The 27,599-nt window shown below is 46.4% G+C and overlaps 1 protein-coding gene across 6 annotated transcripts in view; it reads left to right on the forward strand.

The window, feature by feature from the left end:
- Positions 1 to 26,453, forward strand: part of lhfpl2a (LHFPL tetraspan subfamily member 2a) — a 76,050-nt gene extending 49,597 nt beyond the window's left edge. For 4 of the 6 annotated variants that reach the window (XM_052525573.1, XM_052525571.1, XM_035757180.2 and 1 more), the window contains 2 exons: positions 14,415 to 15,356; positions 25,087 to 26,453. In XM_052525573.1, the coding sequence (XP_052381533.1) occupies positions 14,936 to 15,356; positions 25,087 to 25,343 (678 nt within the window). In that variant the 5' untranslated portion in view covers positions 14,415 to 14,935 and the 3' untranslated portion in view covers positions 25,344 to 26,453. Of the gene's footprint in view, positions 1 to 3,461; positions 3,550 to 14,414; positions 15,357 to 25,086 lie in introns of those variants that run through there. The other 2 variants (XM_035757178.2, XM_035757177.2) reach the window with 2 other exon arrangements.
- The last annotated feature ends 1,146 nt before the right edge of the window (positions 26,454 to 27,599 follow it).

Consider the following 27,599-nt stretch of genomic DNA (forward strand, 5'->3'; position numbering starts at 1 on the left):
ATGGATGGTTTGTTTTGTCCTTCCGATGGCTTTTCGAGGCTGTCGTTATGTAATGCTGGAATGTCTACTAGTGAAGGAATCATTCAGGTAATCCTAAGCTTTATTGCAGACGTGCTCTGTAGGATAACATTCAGTTATCTAACTTCTACATAAGCTCCTCTCGCTGTCCCTTCTTCATGACTGAAAGACCGTTCCAGATATTTACTGTTCTAGGCCTTTTTCTATCAGTGTTGCACTAGCAAATGGCTTTGACAATGAAAAGACTCTAATCTGTCTTTTAGTTATCAACATTCTCAGCTTAATTGAGCAAACAATAGTAGGCATATAGCCTATCTTATTGGCGCCAGCGGAGAGCATTGGCCATATCTCCGGTGATTGCGCACTGCACATATTCACTCTTTATTTTTATTGGGTCAGTGCCACTTAAGTTTATTTTTGGACAGTAATTTCCTCCTCCAGTTTAGATGGACGTCACATTATACTGGTGTCTCCCCTTCTCTTAGGCCTATTATATGGACAAAGTAGTTTTTATTGAGTATCAATAAAAACAGCAGAGTAGGCTACCCTGTAATTTTTCATATTAAAAAGATTCTGCTGTCTTCAGTCATATAAAGTGTAGTACAAATGCATGAAATGTGTTTTTCCAACCAAAGAAAGAAGAAACCTATCTGATATAGCCCATAGTCTAGGCCTCTATCCATGCATTGAACAGTCTTTTTGGCGAATAGGGATTGAGTTACATTATTAGCCCAAATATGACTATCCAATCTACTCATCACATTAGGAATAGTAGGCCATCTTACATAAGTCTGAAAATGTGATGATGCATGGAATGCTTTATTATAAAGGTGCATTTTTCTGGTGAAAATGAGCTTCCCCAAACTTGAAACTGACACGCTGCCTATTCATGGGCTAGAGATATTGCTTTTTGTTACTCATCTTGTTGGCTGAGGAAAAGTACATATGGACAGTTAGTGTGCAGTAAGCACACACCTCATTGCATCCTCGACTTGCATGTTCTGTTAAGATGAATTGCCATCATCTAAATGTGATTTATGTCATTCTGAGCAACGTGAATGGACACCCTTATAAGGTTATACACTAAATGCATATGGGTCCGCAAATTTCTCAAATGTCCGGTAGATTAAAAAGCTGCTGGTCAAATGTCCGGCGCCACATTTTCATAACGGAAACCCTGCCCCAGAGCATCTTTAACACGTGTGTGTGTGTGTGTGTGCTAGTACATCTTTACCATATTACTCCTCCATCTGTGTGTGGACTCAGACATGCAGGCGTGGCCTTGGAATGGCCAGATGGCCATTTGCTCTCTCCCAAGAGTATGATCCGTGTGTGTGTGTGCATGTGTGTGTAATCGACGAGGTCTGGTTGCATGTAGAGGATGCCAGTGGATCCATTTATCATTGTACAGTATATTTGGCTACTTTGGGCCCCAATAGTGCTCAACTGCTAACAGACAGTACTGTATAGGCTGCTTCTACTGGAGATATCAACACTCAGTCCAGACCTCAGTGTTGTGGCCCCCCAGGAGCACCAGTGTAATATAATAGTCTCAGAGTAGAGTTGGTTGTCATTAGTATTTATTTTCCTGACTGGAAACTCCATACACTCCATATTAGAGTCTTTCCATCTTCTTTCCATCTGCCCATCTTTCCAGATTCTTTCCGTGTGTCTGTCCATCAGTTTCCACTGGGATTTTTATGGGGGGGGGGACTCTGGATAACCTCATCACGCTGGCTGGACATACACATACATGCACGCACATACATACACACACGCACATACACACACATACTCGCACATATACACACAGGCGCTACACTGATCTAAAACACATGTGGACGGGTATAAACTGCATGGAGTCATATGTGAAGCACGTCTGCAGATCTGGCGTGTCGGGGGGGTCCAAGGAGAGGGTTGGGAAATCCTGGTCTACATTGACTGCTTCCTTTCTTAGTCTCACTATATTGCTATATAGTTATTCCAGGGAGCAAAGTCAGCAAACTGCATTGATCTGGTCAGCCTGTTGTCTAGCAACCTGTTTTATCTTTTTTCTTTATCTTTCCTTAGAGCTCATCCCTTCTCTCCTGGTCTGAATAGATCTATATGATACTATTGATTGGTCTGTGTCAGGAAAGACAAATGACCCGCCCTCTGTGTGTGTGTGTGTGTGTGTGTGTGTGTGTGTGTGTGTGTGTGTGTGTGTGTGTGTGTGTGTGTGTGTGTGTGTGTGTGTGTGTGTGTGTGTGTGTGTGTGTGTGTGTGTGTGTGTGTGTGTGTGTGTGTGTGTGTGTGTGTGTGTGTGTGTGTGATGGACATTTTAACGTCAGCAAGCTAAAATAAAACGAGCAGGGGGGAAGTTGAAGAGGCTTTTAGAATGAGCTCTTTTCTGCTGAGAGCAGCAATAAAAGCAGATCATCATCAGTGTGCTACTTTAGACTGAGACCATGCTGCAGGGCCTTTAAAACAGACCTTTCACCTTTCTAACACACACACAGTAGATATAGGTCTGTAGTATTTATAGAGGCAGGGTAAAAGAGGGGTCTATATTGGGCTGGAGATGAAAGCAGATGGATTATAGTAGAAGACATTGTGAACTGTTCTGTGGCTCTGCTATCTCAAGTGGATCAAAGCATGGTTTCTCTAACACCCTTCTCTGCTCCACTCTGAAAGAAGCTCTTATCCATTATTTTTTTCATGTGTTGGATAAAAAATCTCCAGAAGCTTCAGGTGGATCAGAAGAACCGCTGACCTAACCCCAACCATAGGAAGGACGCCCCTATTAAACTGGCCAATAGGATAGGCTTTGGTCGTGTGTGTGTGTGGGTTCTCATATGGATCTAATTTCTTCCACTGTGACAGAAAACAGAGCAGCTTTCACTTTAATGTCCACCCATTGGAACATTAGGCTGGCTGAATGGGGGCTCCCATCACCAACACTCAAAACTTTGTCAGTCCATCCACCCTTCAGTCCGGCCGCCCGTCTGCCTGTGAGTCAGTCAGTCCGGGCTGTCATTCAGTCTGTTTCTCTGGCCGAGTTATGTTACTGGAGGCCATAAGGTGATGTAACCTGGGATTGTCCAGGGCTGTATATTGCTTTTTAGCGGCAGCAGCTTGGCTAGCAGTCTGTGCATGTGTATGAGAGAGTGCACACACACACACACACACACACACACACACACACACACACACACACACACACACACACACACACACACACACACACACACACACACACACACACACACACACACCACAGAGGGTGGCCCTGCAGCTGGCTGCAGCGTTTGTTGTTTTAACCCAGATTCTGGGCTGAGCTATGGTCACCATGTGCACCCTCTCAGGGGTGTGGCCTCGTCATCTGTCTGGCAAATCACTGCAGGCTGTGAGTCCAGGGGGAGGGGTTAGGGGAAGAGCTACAGACTGGGGTCTCAGTGAGAGTTAGTTAGCGGTTGGGTGTGTGGAGACCAGTGGTAGAACCACCAAGACATACAGCAGAGCAGCACTGAAGGAGGAGAATATGGCCAACAGGTTGGATCATTTTGTTTCTCTTCTTCTCTTTGGTTTTGTGTTAGTTGTGCTACTCTTTCATGACATAATATAACAACATAACTTGTTGTAAGGTTTACATTGATTCATTTAGCAAGTGAGAGTGCTCAATGCTCACATTTACCTCATAGTGTTTAGAAGACAGTTTCAAGTATTACTTTCCCTGATTGGAAATGTTTCCCAGGCCTAACAAAGAGGGTGACTAACGCTAGAGGATGTAAATATTATGTTCCTCATATTAATCATAATGTAACTCCAGTGTTGAGCAGGTTACACAGTAGCCCTGGGAAATGATGGCACTCTCACTGTGGAAATGTTGAGCACTACAATCATTTGTCACACAGCACTGACACAACTACAATTGTTAAGAGTCATATTATACTCTTAACAATTAATACCGGACGACAAGGCTGTGTGTGTGTTTACTGTGTGTGTGTGTCCTCTGATCTTGTGTTTACTCTTCATCATCCTGACTCTGATGACTCAGTCATACACTAAGTTGTTTTCCAGTTGGTCTGTGGAAGTAGGCCATGGGAATGTTGTAGTGTTGTAGTGTTATATGTTCATGCTTTATGTGTTTGAAGAGGCAAGGTGATGAGTTTCATTCCAAAACGCTATATATCCATTTTCAGAAATGTGCTTTTATTGTTTTAAGAAATGATGAAAGAGATTGGTGTATTTTTGTCACTATGTAATCATGACATGGGGTTGTTCAATGACAGATATGTACAGTATTTGTTTAAAATCTATCACTTGATGGTTTCATTTCAGGGAGAAAAATAATCATGTCTTTTTGCTAAATGCTACAGTATATCCACCTCACTCTCAGAGAAATAAGTCGTACTGCTAAGTTTTACACAGTCAAATGTAACAAATAACTACATTTTTTTAATGAAGAAATATACAAGTGATACATTTGTGACATCGATATGATAATTCAATATAGTAATATGAGATCTGTATGTAAAACAACTTTTTACCTTTGAGTCGTTTAGCAGATGCTCTTATCCAGAGTTACAGTTAGTACATTCATCTTGAGATAGCTAGGTGGGACAACCACATATCACAGTCAGATGTACAGGATATGAACATTCCAGCGAAACAATGAATGTATAGCAGTTCACACAACAATAAAAAACATTTTCATTCACATCTAAAATCTATTAATATAAAATCAGAGAACAGTAATATTTTACACACACACATGAAGGTACCAATAAGCAATCATTTCTGATGATATAGCATTTTGGAATTAAACTCTGCATATGTTTCTGAAGTTGCTTTGCCATAAATAGGATAGCAACTGAAAGTGGTTTTCAGGGCAGGTTTCAAAAGTGAAGACTTTGAAAGTTAGTTAGGGGAACGTCTAGAAACGTCCATACATTTGTTCCCCTGCCCTGAGTGGATGGACAAATGACTTGATTTGGTTCTTCTTAATGAAAACCTGATGTGTAGATCTAACTGTACAGTATAGGCAACCTCCATAGCCTCAGTGTATATGGGTGTTTGACCTACAGTTGCCCCCAGTGAGTGGGAGAGAGAGGAAGAGAGAGATTGAGAGACCACCATGTACCACCCGCCACTAACCACCTCGACTCCGACCGTAGCCGTTGTATTTCCATGTTTCCTGTTGTTAGTGTGCTGAGGGACCTGCTGTTGAGACTGCATATCACTGTGTGACTCACACATCTTGGTGTACCTTGTAGTGCAGATGAAGTGGAGCAAAGTGTTTGAACTAATGGGGGTGGTAATGTGTACACACACTCGCACACACACACCCTAGGGTTTTTAAGTCTATGGTCACTGGTTCACTCTTATTAGTGTGTGTGTGTGTGTGTGTGTGTGTGTGTGTGTGTGTGTGTGTGTGTGTGTGTGTGTGTGTGTGTGTGTGTGTGTGTGTGTGTGTGTGTGTGTGTGTGTGTGTGTGTGTGTGTGTGTGTGTGTGTGTGTGTGTGTGTGTGTGTGTGTGTGTGTGTGTGATAGACATCATAAATCCAGTCATAGCCTAACACGTTTATGGTCTGGTCTGCTGTGCTTCACAGAGTGCTGGGAAAGTTCTGCTCATGGTAACAAACCACTTGAAGCTCTGCCTGTTTAGTGTTCTATCTCTAGAGGGAATATTGAAGTAGGCCATGTCCTAATATTACCTCAGAACAAAGTATACACAATCTTATCATACACTAGCAAATGTATTGACTGTAAGCAAGTTTTACCTTAGTTACAGATACTCCCCTTGACCAGTCTGTCTCCTTCTCTCTCTCTCTCTCTCTCTTACTTTCTCACTCTCTCTTTCTCTCCAGCAAACACAGCAAACGCTGCAATCAGGCACCCCTGCCTGTTGGGGTCAAAGGCCAAGTGGCCTAAACATAAAAGTGGTCAGTTGACCCGGCTCTGTGCTCCTTCCTCCAGCTGCTTTAGATTGTTTCTGCTTTCTAAGTGTTTTCAATCTCTCTCTCACTCTCACTCTCACTCTCACATATATTAGTCTCTGCAACTGACCAGAAAATGACTCTGAGCCAGAGCTTTTCCTCTAGTGGTGTTTGAACTGGAGTCTGTGAAATATCACTGGTGTCAGAAGACATCTACAAGGATCTACAGAACATCATGGATGGGTGGGAGTCCCAAAGTTGAAGAAGTTACTTGAAAAGTTGTTCTGCATCAAGACAGTTGACATCTGTGTGTTTAGTTAATACAGATATTTGTGTTTCATAAAAGTTATTCTGATCCTATCCTACACCACAGGGACGGCTGTCTGCGCCTGTTTTTATGACCTCACTAGACTTGGACACACACCACACAAACACGCATTCACACACAATCGCTAGCCGCCCACAGATCTATGTCATTCTGTCTGGTGGAAGGATAGAGAGGGAAAAGAGCGGGGAAAGAGATGGGAAAAGAGGAGAGGGGAAAGAGAGGAGAGGGGAAAGAGATAAGAGAGGGAAGAGGGAACAAGAGGAGAGGGGAAAGAGAGGAGAGGGGGAAGAGGGAACAAGAGGAGAGGGGAAAGAGAGGAGAGGGGGAAGAGGGAAAAAGAGGAGAGGGAAGAGGGAACAAGAGGAGAGGGGGAAGAGGGAACAAGAGATGGGAAAGAGAGAACAAGAGGAGAGGGGAAAGAGAGGAGAGGGGGAAGAGGGAACAAGAGGAGAGGGGAAAGAGAGGATAGGGGGAAGAGGGAACAAGAGAGGCGAAAGAGAGGAGAGGGGGAAGAGGGAACAAGAGGAGAGGGGAAGAGATAAGAGGGGGAAGAGGGAACAAGAGGAGAAGGGAAAGAGAGGAGAGGGGGAAGAGGGAACAAGAGGAGAGGGGTAAGAGAGGAGAGCGGGAAGAGGGAGGGGGAAGAGGGAACAAGAGAGGCGAAAGAGAGAAGAGGGGGGAAGAGGGAACAAGAGGAGAGGGGAAGAGATAAGAGGGGGAAGAGGGAACAAGAGGAGAAGGGAAAGAGAGGAGAGGGGAAGAGGGAACAAGAGGAGAGGGGTAAGAGAGGAGAGCGGGAAGAGGGAACAAGAGAGGGGAAAGAGAGGAGAGGGGAAAGAGAGGGGAGGGGGAAGAGGGAACAAGAGGAGAGGGGAAAGAGAGGAGAGGGGGAAGAGAGGAGAGGGGAAAGAGAGGAGAGGGGGAAGAGGGAACAAGAGGAGAGGGGAAAGAGAGGAGAGGGGGAAGAGAGGAGAGGGGAAAGAGAGGAGAGGGGAAAGAGAGGAGAGGGGGAAGAGGGAACAAGAGGAGAGGCGAAAGAGAGGAGAGGGGGAAGAGGGAACAAGAGGAGAGGGGAAAGAGAGGAGAGGGGGAAGAGGGAACAAGAGGCGAGGGGGAAGAGAGGAGAGGGGAAAGAGAGGAGAGGGGGAAGAGAGGAGAGGGGAAAGAGAGGAGAGGGGGAAGAGGGAACAAGAGGAGAGGGGAAAGAGGGAAAAAGAGGAGGGGCAAGAGGGAACAAGAGGAGAGGGGAAAGAGATGAGAGGGGGAAGAGGGAAAAAGAGGAGAGGGGGAAGAGATGAGAGGGGGAAGAGGGAAAAAGGTGAGAGGGGGAAGAGATGAGAGGGGAAAGAGAGGAGAGGGGGAAGAGGGAAAAAGAGGAGAGGGGGAAGAGATGTGAGGGGGAAGAGGGAACAAGAGGAGAGGGGAAAGAGAGGAGAGGGGGAAGAGAGGAGAGGGGGAAGAGGGAACAAGAGGAGAGGGGAAAGAGGGAAAAAGAGGAGAGGGGGAAGAGGGAACAAGAGGAGAGGGGAAAGAGATGAGAGGGGGAAGAGGGAAAAAGATGAGAGGGGGAAGAGATGAGAGGGGGAAGAGGGAACAAGAGGAGAGGGGAAAGAGAGGAGAGGGGGAAGAGATGAGAGGGGGAAGAGGGAAAAAGAGGAGAGTGGAAAGAGATGAGAGGGGGAAGAGGGAACAAGAGGAGAGGGGAAAGAGAGGAGAGGGGGAAGAGGGAAAAAGAGGAGAGGGGAAAGAGATAAGAGGGGGAAGAGGGAACAAGAGGAGAGGGGGAAGAGGGAACAAGAGGAGAGGGGGAAGAGGGAAAAAGAGGAGAGAGGGAAGAGATGAGAGGGGGAAGAGGGAACAAGAGGAGAGGGGGAAGAGGGAACAAGAGAGGGGAAAGAGAGGAGAGGGGGAAGAGAGAACAAGAGGAGAGGGCAAAGAGAGGAGAGGGGGAAGAGAGAATAAGAGAGGCGAAAGAGAGGAGAGGGGGAAGAGGGAACAAGAGGAGAGGGGAAAGAGAGGAGAGGGGGAAGAGGGAACAAGAGGAGAGCGGTAAGAGAGGAGAGGGGGAAGAGGGAACAAGAGAGGGGAAAGAGAGGAGAGGGGAAAGAGAGGAGAGGGGGAAGAGGGAACAAGAGGAGAGGGGAAAGAGAGGAGAGGGGGAAGAGGGAACAAGAGGAGAGGGGAAAGAGGGAAAAAGAGGAGAGGGGGAAGAGAGGAGAGGGGGAAGAGGGAACAAGAGGAGAGGGGAAAGAGGGAAAAAGAGGAGAGGGGGAAGAGGGAAAAAGAGGAGAGGGGGAAGAGGGAACAAGAGGAGAGGGGAAAGAGGGAAAAAGAGGAGAGGGGGAAGAGATGAGAGGGGGAAGAGGGAACAAGAGGAGAGGAGAAAGAGAGGAGAGGGGGAAGAGGGAACAAGAGGAGAGGGGAAAGAGGGAACAAGAGGAGAGGGGAAAGAGAGGAGAGGGGGAAGAGGGAACAAGAGGAGAGGGGAAAGAGAGAAAAAGAGGAGAGGGGGAAGAGGGAACAAGAGGAGAGGGGAAAGAGGGAAAAAGAGGAGAGGGTGAAGAGATGAGAGGGGGAAGAGGGAACAAGAGGAGAGGGGAAAGAGAGGAGAGGGGGAAGAGGGAAAAAGAGGAGAGGGGGAAGAGATGAGAGGGGGAAGAGGGAAAAAGAGGAGAGGGGGAAGAGATGAGAGGGGGAAGAGGGAACAAGAGGAGAGGGGAAAGAGAGGAGAGGAGGAAGAGAGGAGAGGGGAAAGAGAGGCGAGGGGGAAGAGGGAACAAGAGGAGAGGGGAAAGAGGGAAAAAGAGGAGAGGGGAAGAGGGAACAAGAGAGGGGAAAGAGAGGAGAGGGGGAAGATGGAACAAGAGAGGGGAAAGAGAGGAGAGGGGGAAGAGGGAACAAGAGGAGAGGGGAAAGAGATGAGAGGGGGAAGAGGGAAAAAGAGGAGAGGGGGAAGAGGGAACAAGAGGAGAGGGGAAAGAGAGGAGAGGGGGAAGAGGGAAAAAGAGGAGAGGGGGAAGAGGGAAAAAGAGGAGAGGGGGAAGAGATGAGAGGGGGAAGAGGGAACAAGAGGAGAGGGGAAAGAGAGGAGAGGGGGAAGAGAGGAGAGGGGAAAGAGAGGAGAGGGGGAAGAGGGAACAAGAGGAGAGGGGAAAGAGGGAAAAAGAGAAGAGGGGGAAGAGGGAACAAGAGAGGGGAAAGAGAGGAGAGGGGGAAGAGGGAACAAGAGAGGGGAAAGAGAGGAGAGGGGGAAGAGGCAACAAGAGGAGAGGGGAAAGAGAGGAGAGGGGGAAGAGGGAAAAAGAGGAGAGGGGGAAGAGATGAGAGGGGGAAGAGGGAACAAGAGGAGAGGGGAAAGAGAGGAGAGGAGGAAGAGAGGAGAGGGGAAAGAGAGGCGAGGGGGAAGAGGGAACAAGAGGAGAGGGGAAAGAGGGAAAAAGAGGAGAGGGGAAGAGGGAACAAGAGAGGGGAAAGAGAGGAGAGGGGGAAGATGGAACAAGAGAGGGGAAAGAGAGGAGAGGGGGAAGAGGGAACAAGAGGAGAGGGGAAAGAGAGGAGAGGGGGAAGAGGGAAAAAGATGAGAGGGGGAAGAGGGAAAAAGAGGAGAGGGGGAAGAGATGAGAGGGGGAAGAGGGAACAAGAGGAGAGGGGAAAGAGAGGAGAGGGGGAAGAGAGGAGAGGGGGAAGAGGGAACAAGAGGAGAGGGGAAAGAGGGAAAAAGAGAAGAGGGGGAAGAGGGAACAAGAGAGGGGAAAGAGAGGAGAGGGGGAAGAGGGAACAAGAGAGGGGAAAGAGAGGAGAGGGGGAAGAGGCAACAAGAGGAGAGGGGAAAGAGAGGAGAGGGGGAAGAGGGAACAAGAGGAGAGGGGAAAGAGGGAAAAAGAGGAGAGGGGGAAGAGGGAACAAGAGGAGAGGGGAAAGAGATGAGAGGGGGAAGAGGGAAAAAGATGAGAGGGGGAAGAGATGAGAGGGGAAAGAGGGAAAAAGAGGAGAGGGGGAAGAGATGAGAGGGGGCAGAGGGAACAAGAGGAGAGGGGAAAGAGAGGAGAGGGGGAAGAGGGAACAAGAGGAGAGGGGAAAGAGAGGGGAGGGGGAAGAGGGAAAAAGAGGAGAGGGAAGAGGGAACAAGAGGAGAGGGGAATGAGATGAGAGGGGGAAGAGGGAACAAGAGGAGAGGGGAAAGAGAGGAGAGGGGGAAGAGGGAACAAGAGGAGAGGGAAAAGAGATGAGAGGGGGAAGAGGGAACAAGAGGACAGGGGAAAGAGAGGAGAGGGGAAAGAGGGAACAAGAGGAGAGGGGAAAGAGATGAGAGGGGGAAGAGGGAACAAGATGAGAGGGGGAAGAGGGAACAAGAGGAGAGGGGAAAGAGATGAGAGGGGGAAGAGGGAACAAGATGAGAGGGGAAAGAGATGAGAGGGGGAAGAGAGGGAAAGAAACAATGGAGGAAAGCTAAGGTTTGTTGATATTTCAACAGGATAACCGAGGTCAAGGTTTCAGTAATGCTGTCACTGTATCATCTCCCTATCACACACACACATACTTAATTAAACACACACATACACTGATCCCTCCTAGAAGGGAGTGTGACCTCATAGCAGAGTCGACTTTAACTATTATCCCTCTCCGTGGTGACCGGGTGCCAAGTGACAGGAACGACCCCCAGGAGGTTCAGATTTTTGGCGGCACAGGTCACCACTGGCCCCCTACTCTACTCCAGGCTGCTCCAGACGCTCCTCGCTCCTCGCCTAGCTCCCCAGACTGGAAGACTGGCCCTATGTCCCTCTAGCCTAGACTTTCCCATACCACTCCTCCCTCCCAACCAGACTCCACACACTGTCCAGGCTTAGGGATTCCCATGAGCTGGGAAGGGAGGGAGAATAGGAGAAAGGGAGGGTGGTGGTTCAGAGAATAAATGGAAAAATTGTGTGTGTGTGCCCATCTCTCCAGTCACAATGATCCACAATACCAGACACAGTTTTACTATTCACCGCTGTGCTCATGAGTCTGAACTCATGACTGGAAATGTTAGATGGAAAACGCAACACTAGTTCAAGTGAGCCTGCTGAGAAATTGGAACCTGTGTTTCAGCACACTGAGGACTGTGTTTCAGCACACTGAGGACTGTGTTTCAGCACACTCAGGACTGTGTTTCAGCACACTGAGGACTGTGTTTCAGCACACTGAGGACTGTGTTTCAGCACACTGAGGACTGTGTTTCAGCACACTGAGGACTGTGTTTCAGCACACTGAGGACTGTGTTTCAGCACACTCAGGACTGTGTTTCAGCACACTGAGGACTGTGTTTCAGCACACTCAGGACTGTGTTTCAGCACACTGAGGACTGTGTTTCAGCCCACCGAGGACTGTGTTTCAGCACACCGAGGACTGTGTTTCAGCACACTGAGGACTGTGTTTCAGCACACTGAGGACTGTGTTTCAGCACACTCAGGACTGTGTTTCAGCACACTGAGGACTGTGTTTCAGCACACTGAGGACTGCGTTTCAGCACACTGAGGACTGTGTTTCAGCACACTGAGGACTGTGTTTCAGCACACTCAGGACTGTGTTTCAGCACACTGAGGACTGTGTTTCAGCACACTCAGGACTGTGTTTCAGCACACTGAGGACTGTGTTTCAGCACACAGAGGACTGTGTTTCAGCACACTGAGGACTGTGTTTCAGCACACTGAGGACTGTGTTTCAGCACACTCAGGACTGTGTTTCAGCACACTGAGGACTGTGTTTCAGCACACTGAGGACTGTGTTTCAGCACACTCAGGACTGTGTTTCAGCACACTGAGGACTGTGTTTCAGCACACTGAGGACTGTGTTTCAGCACACTGAGGACTGTGTTTACGACTCCAAGATACAGGATCCAGATAGATCATTTTAATACAGAAGGTTTTACGTCCCTCTAGGTATGTGTAGATAGGGAGATGGAAAGAGAGAGGTGGAGAAAGGGATAGAGAGAGTGAGGGAATGGTAGAAACATTCCTGTAGACCCAGATACTTCATTCAGATCTAGAGGCCCACTGATAGACCTCAGCCTGACCTGAGAATGAAGTCATCAACAAGTGACTGCCTAGTCGATGATCTCATCAACCGTCGCCTGGTTATGCTGTTTAATACAGCTTGTGGTTTAAAACCTAGCAGCTTTTACATTAATGTTCTGTAGCAAGATCTCCATTGCCTTGCTATGTTTTATTACATTAATGCCGTGGTAGAGCATCTTTGTGCCAAGTTATCAATTAAATGAAATGTGTTTTCAGGTAAACTGAGGGTTAGATAAAGAAGACAAATGTTTGTGAAAGGCATTTTGAAGTAAAGCCCTTGGGATTCGGTATATGATTTCCTCCTGTTGCTAAAATCTTTTAAGATTGATGTTCTTGCCATGGGTTATCTCTCCGAGCCCTGGCGTTTCACAGTATTTATTGTTTATTAGTTTAGAAGGCCATGTTGTGAAACCAAGCCCTGAGGGTCTGATTTCTGTATTGTCTAGAGATAGTGTGTGGGGTAGCTGAGTTGTGAAATGATGTCATGGGTTGTTATCCCACAGCCTTCTAGTGATAGTGATGATAGTGAATGGTGTGTTGTTAGATGGAGACAGTCAGATCGTCAGAAGGTTATCTATTCAACTCTCCAGCAAGCGACAGACAGGGTTGTTTTGAGATGGATGTGGTTACCTCTCCCCCAGTACTGATGGTGTTAATGACATGTTCTTGTCACTGGGGTTATCTTTCTTTAAGAGGTATGTTCGTGAAATAGGACAGTAGTGTTCGTGAAATAGCTATGATGTGATGGTGACACTGGGGTTCTGTGAGTTCTGTAGTGGTGGTGTTTATGAAATGGCAGTGTCAGCAGGGTTATCTCGGCCAGGCTGACCCTAGGTCAGTTATGTGTTAGCAGCCTGGCTGTCCAACCACCACAGAGCTATCAGCCCTACATCAGTGGCGTGGGCTATTTCATCTGAGATTGTTTGTTTTTCCCTCTGTCTGTGTCTGTTTGTCAAAGGATCCCTCATTCCCTCTTTCCACATCTCTTTCCTCTCTTCCCTTCATCTCTCCTTTTCCCCTCCACATCTCACCCAGCTTCCTCTGGGACCGACACCAGTGTTGGACCCAGAGTAACTCCTCACACACAGATGCATGCACACACACACACACACACACACACACACACACACACACACACACACACACACACACACACACACACACACACACACACACACACACACACACACACACACACACACACACACACACACACACACACACACACACACACACACACACACTCCCCTGGGAAGGGGAAAGGGGAGGAGCTGACCCTGTCAGTCAGGGGGCTCTGCAGGGGAAACCAAAACAGAGAGCAGAGCAGAGGAGTCAGGCTCCTCCAGGCTGGCTGACCAGGACTGCCCTCTCTCTCTCTCTCTCCCTCCTCTCCTCTCCTATCCCTCTCTTCCTCTCCAGGCCTGGCTTTATGTAAACAAGAGGTTGTTGGTTCGTTTTAGACAAACCCTCTCCCTGTCTGCAGCCCTGTTGTCATAAGGTTCTCCCTGTCTATACCTTTCATCCACTATTACTCCCATTTACCATGGCTGTGCTATGCCACTTACTGTTAGTGTATGGTTGGTTATTTTAAACTGCTGTGTTGGTCAATGACCCAGTTTCTTTGCTGATTAAAGTTAAATGTTGCCTGAGTTGGGAGGGGGAAAACACTGCTGCTGAAACGTTTGATTCCAACACTGCTAATCCGTCTTTCGGATGGGACATTAAATGGGTGTTCTGACTCTCTGTTGTCGCTAAAGATTCCATGGCACTTATTGTAAGAGTAGGGTGTTAACCCCGGTGTCCTGGCTAAATTCCCAATCTGGCCATCATACCATCATCCTTAGCTTCCAATTGGCTCATTCATCCCCCTTCCTCTTCCCTGTAACTATTCCCTATGTCATTGCTGTAAATGAGAATGTGCTCTCAGTCAACTTACCTGCTAAAATAAGAGTTAAATAAAAAATAAATACATCATGTAACCGAGCGTTCTACCATGGTCTGCCCTTTCAACTGCCATAAATAATGATCACACACTCACCTTCTGTTCCCTTCTCCGCCCTCCCTCCTCTCTTTCTCCCCCCTCCCCTCTGTCTCAAGGTGTGTAGTTGGTGAGAAGCCAGCTGGCTGGCCTTGGAGACACTCCTTCACTACGATGTAGAGTCCAGAAGAGAGAGAACGAGAGAGCGAGATAAAGAGAGAGAGCGTGTGTGAACAACAGACACTCCGGCTGGAAGAGAAACTGAAAGTGGGTGAGTAAGACATTGCAGGAGGAATCGTAAAGAAAGATAGGGAGACAACCCAGAAAGAAGGAAGAGGAACAACACCAGGGGGAGATAAGAAAGAGAGATTGAGAGAGAGACACTTTCAATCATTGACCTCAGACCCTGCCTCCAAACCAACCTCTCCCTCCCTCTTTCTCCTCCCTCCTTTCCCTGCACTGGAACTGTTTACCCTCTCTCACACCTCCGTCACAACAGGACCCCATCCTTCACCCTTTCCCCTCTTCCTGAAGACCCTGAGGCCTTGAACCTTCACCTTTGACCCCACCTGTGTAACCACTGGGCGGGAAAAGACATCACCAGGAACTCTTCAGAACCACTTCAAACATCATCCTCACCATGTGCCATGTGATCGTGACCTGTCGCTCCATGCTGTGGACTCTACTCAGCATCGTGGTCGCCTTCGGAGAGCTCATCGCCTTCATGAGCACCGATTGGCTGGTGGGCTTCCCCCGGACACCGGACGCCGTCTTCGGCCCTCATGGTGCCACAGCGGCTGGCGAGGCCTACCGGCCCACCCTGGGCATCTACGGCCGCTGCATCAAGCTGCCCCACTTGCGGCGTGGTGTTCTATGTGGGCCGTACGCCGTGCACTTTGGGGAGATCGCCAGCGGGTTCTGGCAGGCGGCGGCCATCTTCCTGGCGGCGGGTATCCTGCTGCTGTGTGCCGTGGCCTTCATCTCTGTCTTCACCATGTGCTTCCAGAGCATCATGAAGAAGAGCATCTTCAACGTGTGTGGACTGCTGCAGGCCATCGCAGGTGAGACTAAGAGAGGGATACACACACATGTAGACACACATTTCACACACACACACACACACACACACACACACACACACACACACACACACACACACACACACACACACACACACACACACACACACACACACACACACACACGTATACACAGCAGAGTTGCACACTTACTTTCACATTGAGTTATTGACATGTTGGTACAGTGCTGACTTTAACTCATGCAGGAAATCCACAGACCCTCTTGTTGTAGTGTTGCTGCTTGTAGTATTGTATTGCCTGTTGATTGGTTGTAGTTTTGTCTGGGCTGTTCAGTAGTTAGATACAGTTGACTGACTGTTAAACCCCTGGAATGGAGAGAGAGAGGGGCTTGTGGAGGGGTGTGTTCTGTCTGAACAGCCAACATTCAACACCATCCAGCTAACCTTTAGTGCTGCTGTCCACCTCTTCAGAGTTTAAACATTCACTAACAAGAGCAATCAGACCCCACTGACCACACACGAACACATGCACGTGTACACACACACACACATACATACACACACACATTCATTCCCACACACATACATACACACAGGCCCCCAAGAGTGCATTAACTCTTACTCCCAGCGTCCTCTCTGTGTGTTTGAGGTGAGCATTAACCCTATTGGTCAAGGGTCAGGGAACCACGGCAGCCTTGTACCTCCCTCTGAGGTCGTTGCCATCAGCAACAAGGGCCCAAATATTTGTCCTCTTGGGTCAGCTGGGGATGATGTTACCTGTGTGGTGTGTCCGCATGCGTGTGTATCTGTGTATGACTCTCAAGCCGCTTTGACGTGCTGTGGTGAATTATGGGAGGCAGGAGGCGCTCATTGGAGAGAGGGAAGTTATTCCGCCTGAATGTCTCTGAGCTCTCATCCCTCTCTTCTCTCATCTCTGTACTAGTTCCCTAGACTCTGTCAGGAGTAGGTCAGAAACGAGTTGTCCTACAGACACTGATCTACTGTAAGAGATCGCGGGTTTTCAAATGAGTCGTTAAAGTTAGAATCTAGTGATTGCTACACTGGTGGACAGTTACCACAATGTAAAGCATATTCAGACCTAGTGAACATGTCAAATACGGTCCATTGCTATTGTGTTGTTATTGAACGTAGTCAGAGGACGTCCACAACTGGACTGATTAGAAGAGCAGAACTGCTCGTTAAGGGTCTGTGGGTCGCCGGGAGGAAGGGGATGAGAATAAGGAAGAGGAAAGGGGCCTAGGGGAAACCAGAAATAGCAGGGGGATGTTTCTTTAATGGCGGGGTTACCAGGTTACTGAGATTTACCACCCAAAACAACTCCCTTTTCTCGGGATATATAACTGCGAGAAACCAGTCAAATAAAATAAACTATGAACAGCATGGCGTGAAATGGAAGTGTTCAATTATATGTCATGTCTAATCTGGCTTCTCTACTGCCTCTGCATGATGAATATTCAATGCTCAGCCTGGGGACAGACAGCGCATCCCAGTATGGAGTGCAGTTCACAATGCACATAGACCTATCATCTTATCATGGTAACTTTTTGTCTTATGACAGGTAAGGCAGCATAGTCTATGCTACAGTAATATAAAGACTAAATGCACGTCTAATCTCCATCTGGCTTTCGGAGGACACCTTACTTTTTTATTGTAAAGATGTTTGTTTTTTAAATTGCAGCAGCAGAGTTTTAAAACAGCCTATCACTTGAATATTATTGCTTTCAATCAGAGCACGCGCGAGCACTCTCTTGCAGTCTTTGTCTCTCCATCAAATCCGTTCAAGTTGCATCCAAAATAGATAATCCTGCTCTAGATTGATATGTAGATTTTCTAGCCTACCTCTTTCAGGTAATATATTTATTGCAGTATTAGCCATATAGTTAGCTAATTAGTGATGGGTTATGCATACTTTCTATGTGCTCTGCTGGCTTCTCTCCTTAAAAAACACTCTCTTAGCTCTTGGAGTCCCATGCAGGAAAAGCTGGACTACAATAGCTTGCTGGACATGATTTTTTTATACCAATAGACTATTCAAAGAGGGACGCAAACTCTTGTTTGATGAATGTTAAATACAGCAGCCAATAGAACTCATGGGTGGTTTGAAAGAAGAGCGAACGCATTTCACATGCTGTTGTGCAAATGGAATAGACAACAGGTGGAAATTATAGGCAATTAGCAAGACACCCCCAATAAAGGAGTGGTTCTGCAGGTGGTGACCACAGACCTCTTCTCAGTTCCTATGCTTCCTGGCTGATGTTTTGGTCACTTTTGAATGTTGGCGGTGCTTTCACTCTAGTGGTAGCATGAGATGGAGTCTACAACCCACACAAGTGGCTCCAGGATGGAACATCAATGCGAGCTGTGGCAAGAAGGTTTGCTGTGTCTGTCAGCGTAGTGTCCAGAGCATGGAGGAGCTACAAGGAGACAGTCCAGTACATCAGGAGACGTGGAGGAGACCGTAGGAGTGCAACAACTCAGCAGCAGGACTGCTACCTCCGCCTTTGTGCAAGGAGAAGGAGGAGCACTGCCAGAGCCCTGCAATATGACCTCCAGCAGGCCACAAATGTGCATGTGTCTGCTCAAACGGTCGGAAACAGACTCCATGAGGGTGGTATGAGGGCCCGACGTCCACAGGTGTGGGTTGTGCTTACAGCCTTACAGTAGCCTATGAGATCCTCAGACCCCTTGTGAGACCATATGCTGGTGCAGTTGGCCCTGGGTTCTTCCTAATGCAAGACAATGCGAGACCTCATGTGGCTGGAGTGTGTCAGCAGTTCCTGCAAGAGGTAGGCATTGATGCTATGGACTGGCCCGCCCGTTCCCCAGACCTGAATCCAATTGAACACATTTGGGACATCATGTCTCACTCCATCCACCAACGCCACGTTGCACCACAGACTGTCCAGGAGTTGGCGGATGCTTTAGTCCAGGTCTGGGAGGAGATCCCTCAGGAGACCATCCACCACCTCATCACGAGCATGCCCAGGCATTGTAGGGAGGTCATACAGGCACGTGAAGGCCACACACACTACTGAGCCTCATTTTAACTTGTTTTAAGGACATTACATCAAAGTTGGATCAGCCTGTAGTGTGGTTTTCCACTTTAATTTTGAGTGTGACTCCAAATCCAGACCTCCATGGGTTGATAAATTTGATTTCCATTGATAATTTTTGTGTGATTTTGTGGTCGGCACATTCAACTATGTAAAGAAAAAAGTATTTAATAAGAATATTTCATTCATTCAGATCTAGGATGTGTTATTTTAGTGTTCCCTTTATTTTTTGAGCAGTGTATGTGTCAGCCTACGAATTATACAAATAGGCCCTATTATATTTCAAAATTAAAATTAAATTCACTGGCCTGTAATTGTAGGTTTGTTGGCCGCATGTGCTGCACCAGAATCGCATGTTCTCTCCCTGCTTTATCGTGGTTTGAATGATGTGCTTAATTCAGTCCATATAATCCAGTAGCCTATAATTCAATACAGTACAGTAATACAGTACAGTAATGCAGTTCACACTAAAAAAAGATTAGCCTACTGGAGCAAGTTTCATTCATTTACCCAAGAGAGCATATAGCTACAGTAGCTACATCTATAGACTTTTATGTTTTTCTGTCTGGCGTAATGTGCAGTAGCCTATATCATGTATGTTTTGGATAACAGCACAATCTTTTGGGCTTGACCTCATTAAATGTCTTTAATGTGAGGCTCATAAAATGTATATAATGTATGGCTCATCAGGGTCAAGTAGCATCATGATTGCATTTTCGATCAAAGCTCTAATCAAATCCAGACATATGCTTATTTATATGCTTTATAATGCTGTTGAATGACACTTCTAGTTTTTGGTTACCTAGTAGAAAAGGGATATATTCTCAGGATGGAAGATTTGGAAAATACCGGGAAAATATTCAACTCTACCTTAACCCTCAGCCCCTTGTCATGAACCTTCTCCCTGGCTACAGAACGGGATAAAGAACAAAACACATTGCAGAGACACCACACCAAGCAGTGGTCAGTGTTGATGTGTCTCTGGTACTTTTTTCTGTCGTGTTGCCCAGCAACAGCCCCAAAACATCACTGCTCTAGAGGAGATCTGCATGGAGGAATGGGCCAAAATACCAGCAACAGTGTGTGAAAACCTTGTGAAGACTTACAGAAAACGTTTGACCTCTGTCATTGCCAACAAAGGGTATATAACAAAGTATTGAGATAAACTTTTGTTATTGACCAAATACTTATTTTCCACCATCATTTGCAAATAAATTCATTAAAAATCCTACAGTGTGATTTTCTGGATTTTCTTTTCTCATTTTGTCTGTCATAGTTGAAGCGTACCTATGATGAAAATTACAGGCCTCTCTCATCTTTTTAAGTGGGAGAACTTGCACAATTGGTGGCTGACTAAATACTTTTTTGCCCCACTGTATTGCATATTGGCACATATGACTTTCTTCTCCAACACTTTGTTTTTGCATTATTTAAACCAAATTGAACATGTTTCATTATTTATTTGAGGCTAAATTGATTTTGATGTATTATATTAAGTTAAAATAAGTGTTCATTCAGTATTGTTTTAATTGTCATTATTACAAATAAAAAAATAAAAAATAGTCAGATTAATTGGTATCGTCTTTTTTGGTCCTCCAATAATCGGTATCGGCGTTGAAAAATCATAATCGGTCGACCTCTAATCCCTATATGACTTTATCATCTCTCTCCACCTCTCTCTCCCTCTCTTCCTCTCTCCACCTCTCTCTCTCCCTCTCTTCCTCTCTCCACCTCTCTCTCTCCCTCTCTTCCTCTCTCCACCTCTCTCTCTCTCCCTCTCTTCCTCTCTCCTTTCTGCCAGTTTGATGTTCCTCCAATCAACATTTCCACTAAGTGTGCCGACCGACCGTAATGTTCCCGTTATGTGACCGTAACTGGGATCAGGTGGCAGATGTTTTGGGAAATACTTTACCTCAGAGGGAGAGATTGTGTTTCTGTAGCCAGCGGTGGTCACGTCATCAGAGTGGTCCTGATTCTATTAAACACATTTATACACACTGATGTCATATTGGGAAGGCTTTATCTCTAATAGAAATCAATTGGATATGCAATATAACTAGCCAAGTGTTTAAGGCCAGACCGAGGCAGGCTTTTTTTCAGAAACACAGAGACGAGAAGAGTAAGAAACAGCAGGTAGTTAAACTGTCTCCAGGTCTACAGCTGGGAGTGTCATAATATCCTTTTATTGTGGCCATAAACTCTCCCTCCCAGCTCCAACCAACCAGCCAGCCAGCCAGCCAACCAGACGATGAGCCAAATTCAGCCATGATGAGTTATAGGACTGTCACACAGATGGCCTTTGACCTGGGCTCTAGCTGTGGGTTGATGGCAGATGGGAATGTGACAGTGATCCAGTAAACAGATGCAATAATGATACAGCGTGACTATGACTGTTACAGGTCTGATTGACAGATGATCATGACTGTATTGGACCAGTCTGGTCATGGTGAATAGTCTAGGCCTGGATGTTACTATTGTTGAGCAAACAGAGAGAGCAGAAGTACAGTATAGGGTCGGGACGGGTGTGACTGGAAATTCATCTGATTACCAAAGCAAAGGGCTGAGATGTTGGTCAATCACAACCAGTGTTGACAATAGAGGTATGTGGGTGAGAGATATAGCGAGAGATGGCGAGAGAGAGTGTTTACAACCGTAGTGTGGGTGTATAAGAATTAAAGGCATAGAAAGAGAGAATCAGTGAGTAAGAGAAAGAGTGAGAGAGAGAGAGAGTCTGGTAAAAGGAAGTGTGGTGTAGGTAAGGCTGATAGATATTAATGGAAAGCCCAGGTGCATTTTACTGTATTCCTGAATCAGGCTAGTAGGACTTCCTACCAACAGAACAGTACCAGAACAGAATGACTGTGTGGAAGGAATCAGGATAATATTATTCCCTGTTCATCTATTACACTACAGTCCTCTGTGGGACAGTGAAGCCAAACAGAAAGAAGCACAAACCTCCCCCATGATTCCCATAGAAACAACATGTCCTCTCTGTCTCACCCACTCTCTAACTGTTGAAACCATTCTCTTAACTCTATAGGGCAGAGGTGGCCAACCCTCCTGCAGAAATACTGGGTATGCAGACTTTTTCTCCAGCCCTGCTCTAACACACCTGTTTGGTTCAGAGGAGCAGCGGATGAGTAAAGTCAGTTTAGTTGTTGATGAGAGTGTCTTTAGAAGCCAGGAGACCCAGACCGAGACTCTCTTGGCTTACGGTCCTACCTGACAATCATATCAGTTTGGATGTTTCCAGTGAGAGACCTCCTCCTCTCTCTCCCTCCTCTCTTTTTCCATCACACTCTAACATGTGAGCCACCACTTGGATTCAGTCATATCTAGCAAAATTTGAAATTGTGTTTTTTACATTGGATAAAAGTAGAGAGAATGAAATGCTGCAGTTGAGGAACAATGAGAAAGTAATTCTGCTTTGAAAGTTGATAGATTTGTAATCCCACTTTTGAGAAAATTGCCTTTTAATGTCTTGGTACACCTACTGGAGAGCTCTTCTTTGTCTACACCCATTCAGTATTGTTCACACCCTCTTAAGCCTTAGCCCCGCCCATCTCTTTAAGGATTCCCATGTGAGGTCGTGTGCTAAACAGAGTGAGGAGTGTAGTAAACAACCAAAGATTTCAAGACTAAAAGTGGTAAAAGTAGTAGACTACAATAAGGAAAAACTCCAGATTAAAGTACACTTTTTCAGGGCCTCCTGAATGGCGCAGCGGTCTAAGGCTGCAGGAAGGTTCCTGTATATTTCCGTAACTAAACCAGCTCGTAATTTAACCATTTTATTTCTATTTACACATGGAGTACAAGTTTGTTATTAAGGCACATAAAAGTTCACATGCTCCAGAAGGCATTGCTGGCCAAAAACGCAGTTTGATAAAAAATTGGCGTGCGACATACGGCTGGCTTCCTGAAACTGGTCGCATATGTGTGGAGAGGAAAGAAATATGAGAAAGAAAAAAACCTGCATATCTCTTTCTCTCTGTACCTCTGGCTCCCATAGTCTGTTGTGATACATTTTCACCATTTCCTGGGGCTGAGTGGAGGTGGATAGTCAGATGTTCTGGGAACCAGGAGAGGAGGGGTACGGGCGGGGTAGAGAGAGAATGCAAGGCTACCCCACCTAGAGATGTAGAGGAAGCGAGTACAGAAAGAGAGGAGACTACGGAGGCAGTTGGAGGCGAATGGTTAATATACAGGCCAGGTTGCAGAAGGAGGAAAGTAGTTAATATTCAAAGAGGATGCAGGATACTCAGTTGAAGTGGACTGGGGTATTAGGTTAGGGGTCCATTGGGTAGGGGGATGCCTTTAGAGGGGTGTGTGGTGTGTGTGTGTGTGTGTGTGTGTGTGTGTGTGTGTGTGTGTGTGTGTGTGTGTGTGTGTGTGTGTGTGTGTGTGTGTGTGTGTGTGTGTGTGTATTGGGGGGGTTGTAGAATTGAAACCATACCTCCAGTCCATCACCAGAGCTGCTCTGGCAGCAACATGTGGAAAGAATGTATGACCTACTTTTCATTTCCGTGTTTAATACAATATTGGTCTGCTCTGAGGGAGAAAGCTGGTGTCGGCATTGCACTTTTGTTTTTCATCTCCTGAAGGAGCAAGTGAGCAGATGGAGGGAAGGAGGGTTAGTGTGCTGGTCTAGTGTAGAGGTGCAGGAGCTCTGTCTCTGTTTCTTTCTCTCTCTCTCTGTATCTCAATTCAATTTCAAAATCAATTTCAGGCCTTATTGGCATGTGAAACATATGTTAACATTGCCAAAGCAAGTGAAGTAGATAATAAACAAAAGTGAAATAAACAATAATAAACAACAAACAACAATCTCTCTGTCTGTCTCTATCTGTCTGTCTGTCTGTCTGTCTGTCTGTCTGTCTGTCTGTCTGTCTGTCTGTCTCTCTCTGTCTGTCTGTCTGTCTGTCTGTCTGTCTGTCTGTCTGTCTGTCTGTCTGTCTGTCTGTCTGTCTGTCTGTCTGTCTGTCTGTCTGTCTGTCTGTCTGTCTGTCTGTCTGTCTGTCTGTCTGTGTCTGTCTCTATCTCAATGTGTCTGTCTGTCTGTCTGTCTGTCTGTCTGTCTGTCTGTCTGTCTGTCTCTCGCTCTCTCGTAATATGTGCCTGTAGGCATATTGTAGTTCCAGAGCTCACAGTCGAGACTCTAGTGGACTTCCAGTATTACTATTGTAGTTCCAGAGCTCCTAGTCTAGACTCTAGTGGACTTCCAGTATTACTATTGTAGTTCCAGAGCTCCCAGTCTAGACTCTAGTGGACTTCCAGTATTATTATTGTAGTTCCAGAGCTCCCAGTCTAGACTCTAGTGGACTTCCAGTATTACTATTGTAGTTCCAGAGCTCCTAGTCTAGACTCTAGTGGACTTCCAGTATTACTATTGTAGTTCCCGAGCTCCCAGTCTAGACTCTAGTGGACTTCCAGTATTACTATTGTTGTTCCAGAGCTCCCAGTCTAGACTCTAGTGGACTTCCAGTATTACTATTGTAGTTTCACTAACGGAGCTCCCAGTCGTCTAGTAGTAGACTTCTAATATTGTAGTTCTAGAGCGTCTCCTGGTGTGTGTCAAAGCCTGAACTAGAAACAGGCTCACTGCCTTTTCCTGTAAGGTCATTCTTGAGTATGGTGATGGTGAAAGAAGTACCATGGGCCTGTACAAGGATACGGTGATATTGAATACAGACTACATGGATTGTCTCTACTTTACTAGGTCATATTAGGGATTGGGTGAAGGTTTCTCTTGCTCCTCCTGAGCAGACCTCTATTAGGCTGTCCTATAAGTTCTGGTGTTGTACAAGGCTGCTGGAACAGAATCCAAGTGCTGTTACAAGTGGAATATTGTACAGTGCAGGGCTGTTGGAACATAATCAGTGTGATGTTAGAAGTGGAATATTGTACAGTGCAGGGCTGTATTGTGCCGTAACCCCAGGGTTGTATTGTGCCATAAACCCAGGGTCGTATTGTGCCATAACCCCAGGGTCGTATTGTGCCATAACCCCAGGGTCGTATTGTGCCATAACCCCAGGGTCGTATTGTGCCATAACCCCAGGGTCGTATTGTGCCATAACCCCAGGGTTGTATTGTGCCATAAACCCAGGGTCATATTGTGCCATAACCCCAGGGTCGTATTGTGCCGTAACCCCAGGGTTGTATTGTGCCATAAACCCAGGGTCGTATTGTGCCGTAACCCCAGGGTCGTATTGTGCCATAACCCCAGGGTTGTATTGTGCCATAAACCCAGGGTCATATTGTGCCATAAACCCAGGGTTGCATTGTGCTGTAACCTGAGGGTCGTGACGTGGGAACATGACGTTTGGGGAAAGATTTTTTTGCATCAAGAGACTTGACTCTTGCCAGGTGTATTATTGGAATGGAGCAAAGGAGAGTCCCATTTGAAAAGAGAGTATAATATTATTTAGCGAGTATAGTATTTTTGATCAACGGGAAATTTAGAACGCTAACGTATTCTTGAAACAGGAAATGTTTTGATACCAGAGAATGTTCTGTGGATTGACTTTAGACAATGTGCTGTTGTCATTATTCCACTCTTTTTTGAAGCTACCTTACAAACACACAATTCAATCAGTGACACATTATAACCGTTGATATGTTTGCTGCGTGTAGGTCTATTATGAACTAACAGTGCCTTTCTCTCCCCTCTCTCTGGTCCAGGTCTGTTTCTGATCCTGGGTCTGATGCTGTACCCTGCAGGCTGGGGTTCAGACAAGGTGCAGCTGTACTGTGGTCAGGACGCGGCTCCCTACCAGGCAGGGCTGTGTACCATGGGCTGGGCCTTCTACACAGCCATGGGAGGCACCGTGCTCACCTTCATCTGCGCTGTGTTCTCAGCCCAGGCCGAGATCGCCACGTCCTCAGACAAGGTGCAGGAGGAGATCGAGGAAGGCAAGAGCCTAATCTGCCTGCTCTGAGATGGACCAGGAGGGGAGAAGGAGAGGAATGTCAAGTCCCACCCCCCTCTTCTCCACTCTGGGTTCCAGCTGTCAATCAAACGGAAGCCCCCATGTTGTTTACCACTAAGACAGACTCTCTGACCTTTGACCCTGTATTGTTGTTATTGTTCATGTGGGAGAAATCTACAGTGCCAAGCTTTTCACAAACCTGTGTTTCAATGTATTTCCTCTCTCCGCCACCAGAGGTGCTGTCTGTCTGTGTTCTGTATGTTGTTATTTCTAATGTGTGTCAGTACCAGCTACTCTGACACCAGTATGTGTGTATTGTAAATAAGTGTGTATATACTGTACATAGTGATGATGATGATGATGATGATGATGATGATCTGAGAATGGTGGTCCTCAGCTCTGTTCAGGCTGTGTTTTAAATTAGTGTCACTCTTGCTTTGAATACTGGTGTGATGAGGACAACACCTAAAGACCAGCCTTCCTGGTGCTAATCTTCTGTTGTACCATAAAATGCCAGGTAGAAGTTGCCCCTAACTACAGATCTAGTATCACATTACCCAACCCCAAATCATAACCTGAACCACGAGAAGGATAAAATAATATCATACCGTATCCCAGACCCGCAGTTAGAGGTAACTTCTACCAGCTCCAGCTTAAACCAGGTGTGAGTAACTCTACAAGGGAACCACTACTCAGTCAAGTAAACTACTCACAGACATGGCCTTAGTTTAGCATGGAATCATGATGTCCGTAAAGCTTACAGAATGTACTGTCAATTGAAATGACCAATGTATGTCTTCTTGGACCCTTGAAATGTATTGATGGGACGGACACCTACACAGGCCACGGTTACACACGGACAGCATGATCTAGCTGAGAAGGACTTGGACAACTTGGTCAACGATACACACAAGTATTCCTTTTAGTGTCTTCCTTTTAGTGTATTGTTTCAGGAAGGACTCCTATTCCTGCAACACCAAGGCAGGTCAGTTATTCCTACAGCACCAGCCACAGCGCTGGAGAGAAACTGTTGAGACTTGTGTTGTTGCGTCATCATCTGACTATCACAGCTCCCCAGTCTGTCTCTCTGCCAAACCAATAAAAACAGAAAGAAAAACACAAGAATATCTGGTCTGAGTTTTCCTCCAGCAACATGAATCTCTTTGGTGCTCTATGTAATGTGGGTGAGGAGGGGGGTTAGGGAGGGAGGGAGGGAGGGAAAGAAGTGTGAGACCTTAGTTTGGGGTGGAGGGTGTTGTGGGGTGAAGTTGCCAGTGAGAGAGAGAGAGAGTGTGTGTGCGTGCGAGTCTGCCTTCCACCACAGTGAAAACTCCTGCCGCTGGCAACCCTGATCGGGGCGAGCGGGAGGGGACAATAAGTAGACCAGAGCCAGCTGTTCCCTCTCGCATGAGCATGCCAGACATTATGGAGGAAAAGTGTGCTCACGCGGGAAAAGCGTGCTCGTGCGAGAGAGGAAACTCTCACTTACACAGCTAGGAACCTTGACCATTTTTTTCAGTGGTAAATGGCCTGAGTAAACTTAATTATCCATCATATTTACCAGTTATTCTAAGACCTGGAGAATCACAGAGATAGGAATCACAAAACGGCACACACAGGCATGTCTTACCATACTTGTGAGGACTTTTAGGGGACAAACAATTGATTCCCATTCAAAATATATTCAAACCTAACCCTACACCTAAGCCTTAAACAGACATTTTACAAGTGAGGACCGACAAAATGTCTTCACTTCTGTGAATTTTAGTTGGTTTACTATTCTTGTGAGAACTTGTATATCTGTCTGTGAACTTTGATTGATGAACGTTTCTTTGCTACCTGACAATTTTACGTTTTTTACTTTTTAATTATCGTTTTATATTTTCCCCTCGCTCAACTTTTTTCATTCAACATTTTCACCCCGGACGCTTTATCTGGACATGGCTCTACACGACCACCACCAGCCGATGCTAAGTAGTTACATTAACATCATGCCTTCTAATTGCGGTCGCTGTGCTCATAATATACAGGAGAGCGATCACCTTATGGCGAGGATAGCCGTGCTGCAAGCCCAGATTAAGACACAATCATTAGGCAAGGGTCATTTAAGTACAGGAAATGATGAAACAGCGTCTGTGCCACCAGTAAGTACAGATAGTAACGTTAGTATAAATCCCCTCGCATGGCTTCTGTAGGGAAATGCTGTAGGAATGCTCAACTGGTGTCGCTCATTCAGCCGACAGAATTGTTCAACCAGTTCTCCCC

This window comes from Oncorhynchus keta, chromosome 9 (genome assembly GCF_023373465.1).
Source record: "Oncorhynchus keta strain PuntledgeMale-10-30-2019 chromosome 9, Oket_V2, whole genome shotgun sequence".
Taxonomy (NCBI): Eukaryota; Metazoa; Chordata; class Actinopteri; order Salmoniformes; family Salmonidae; genus Oncorhynchus; species Oncorhynchus keta.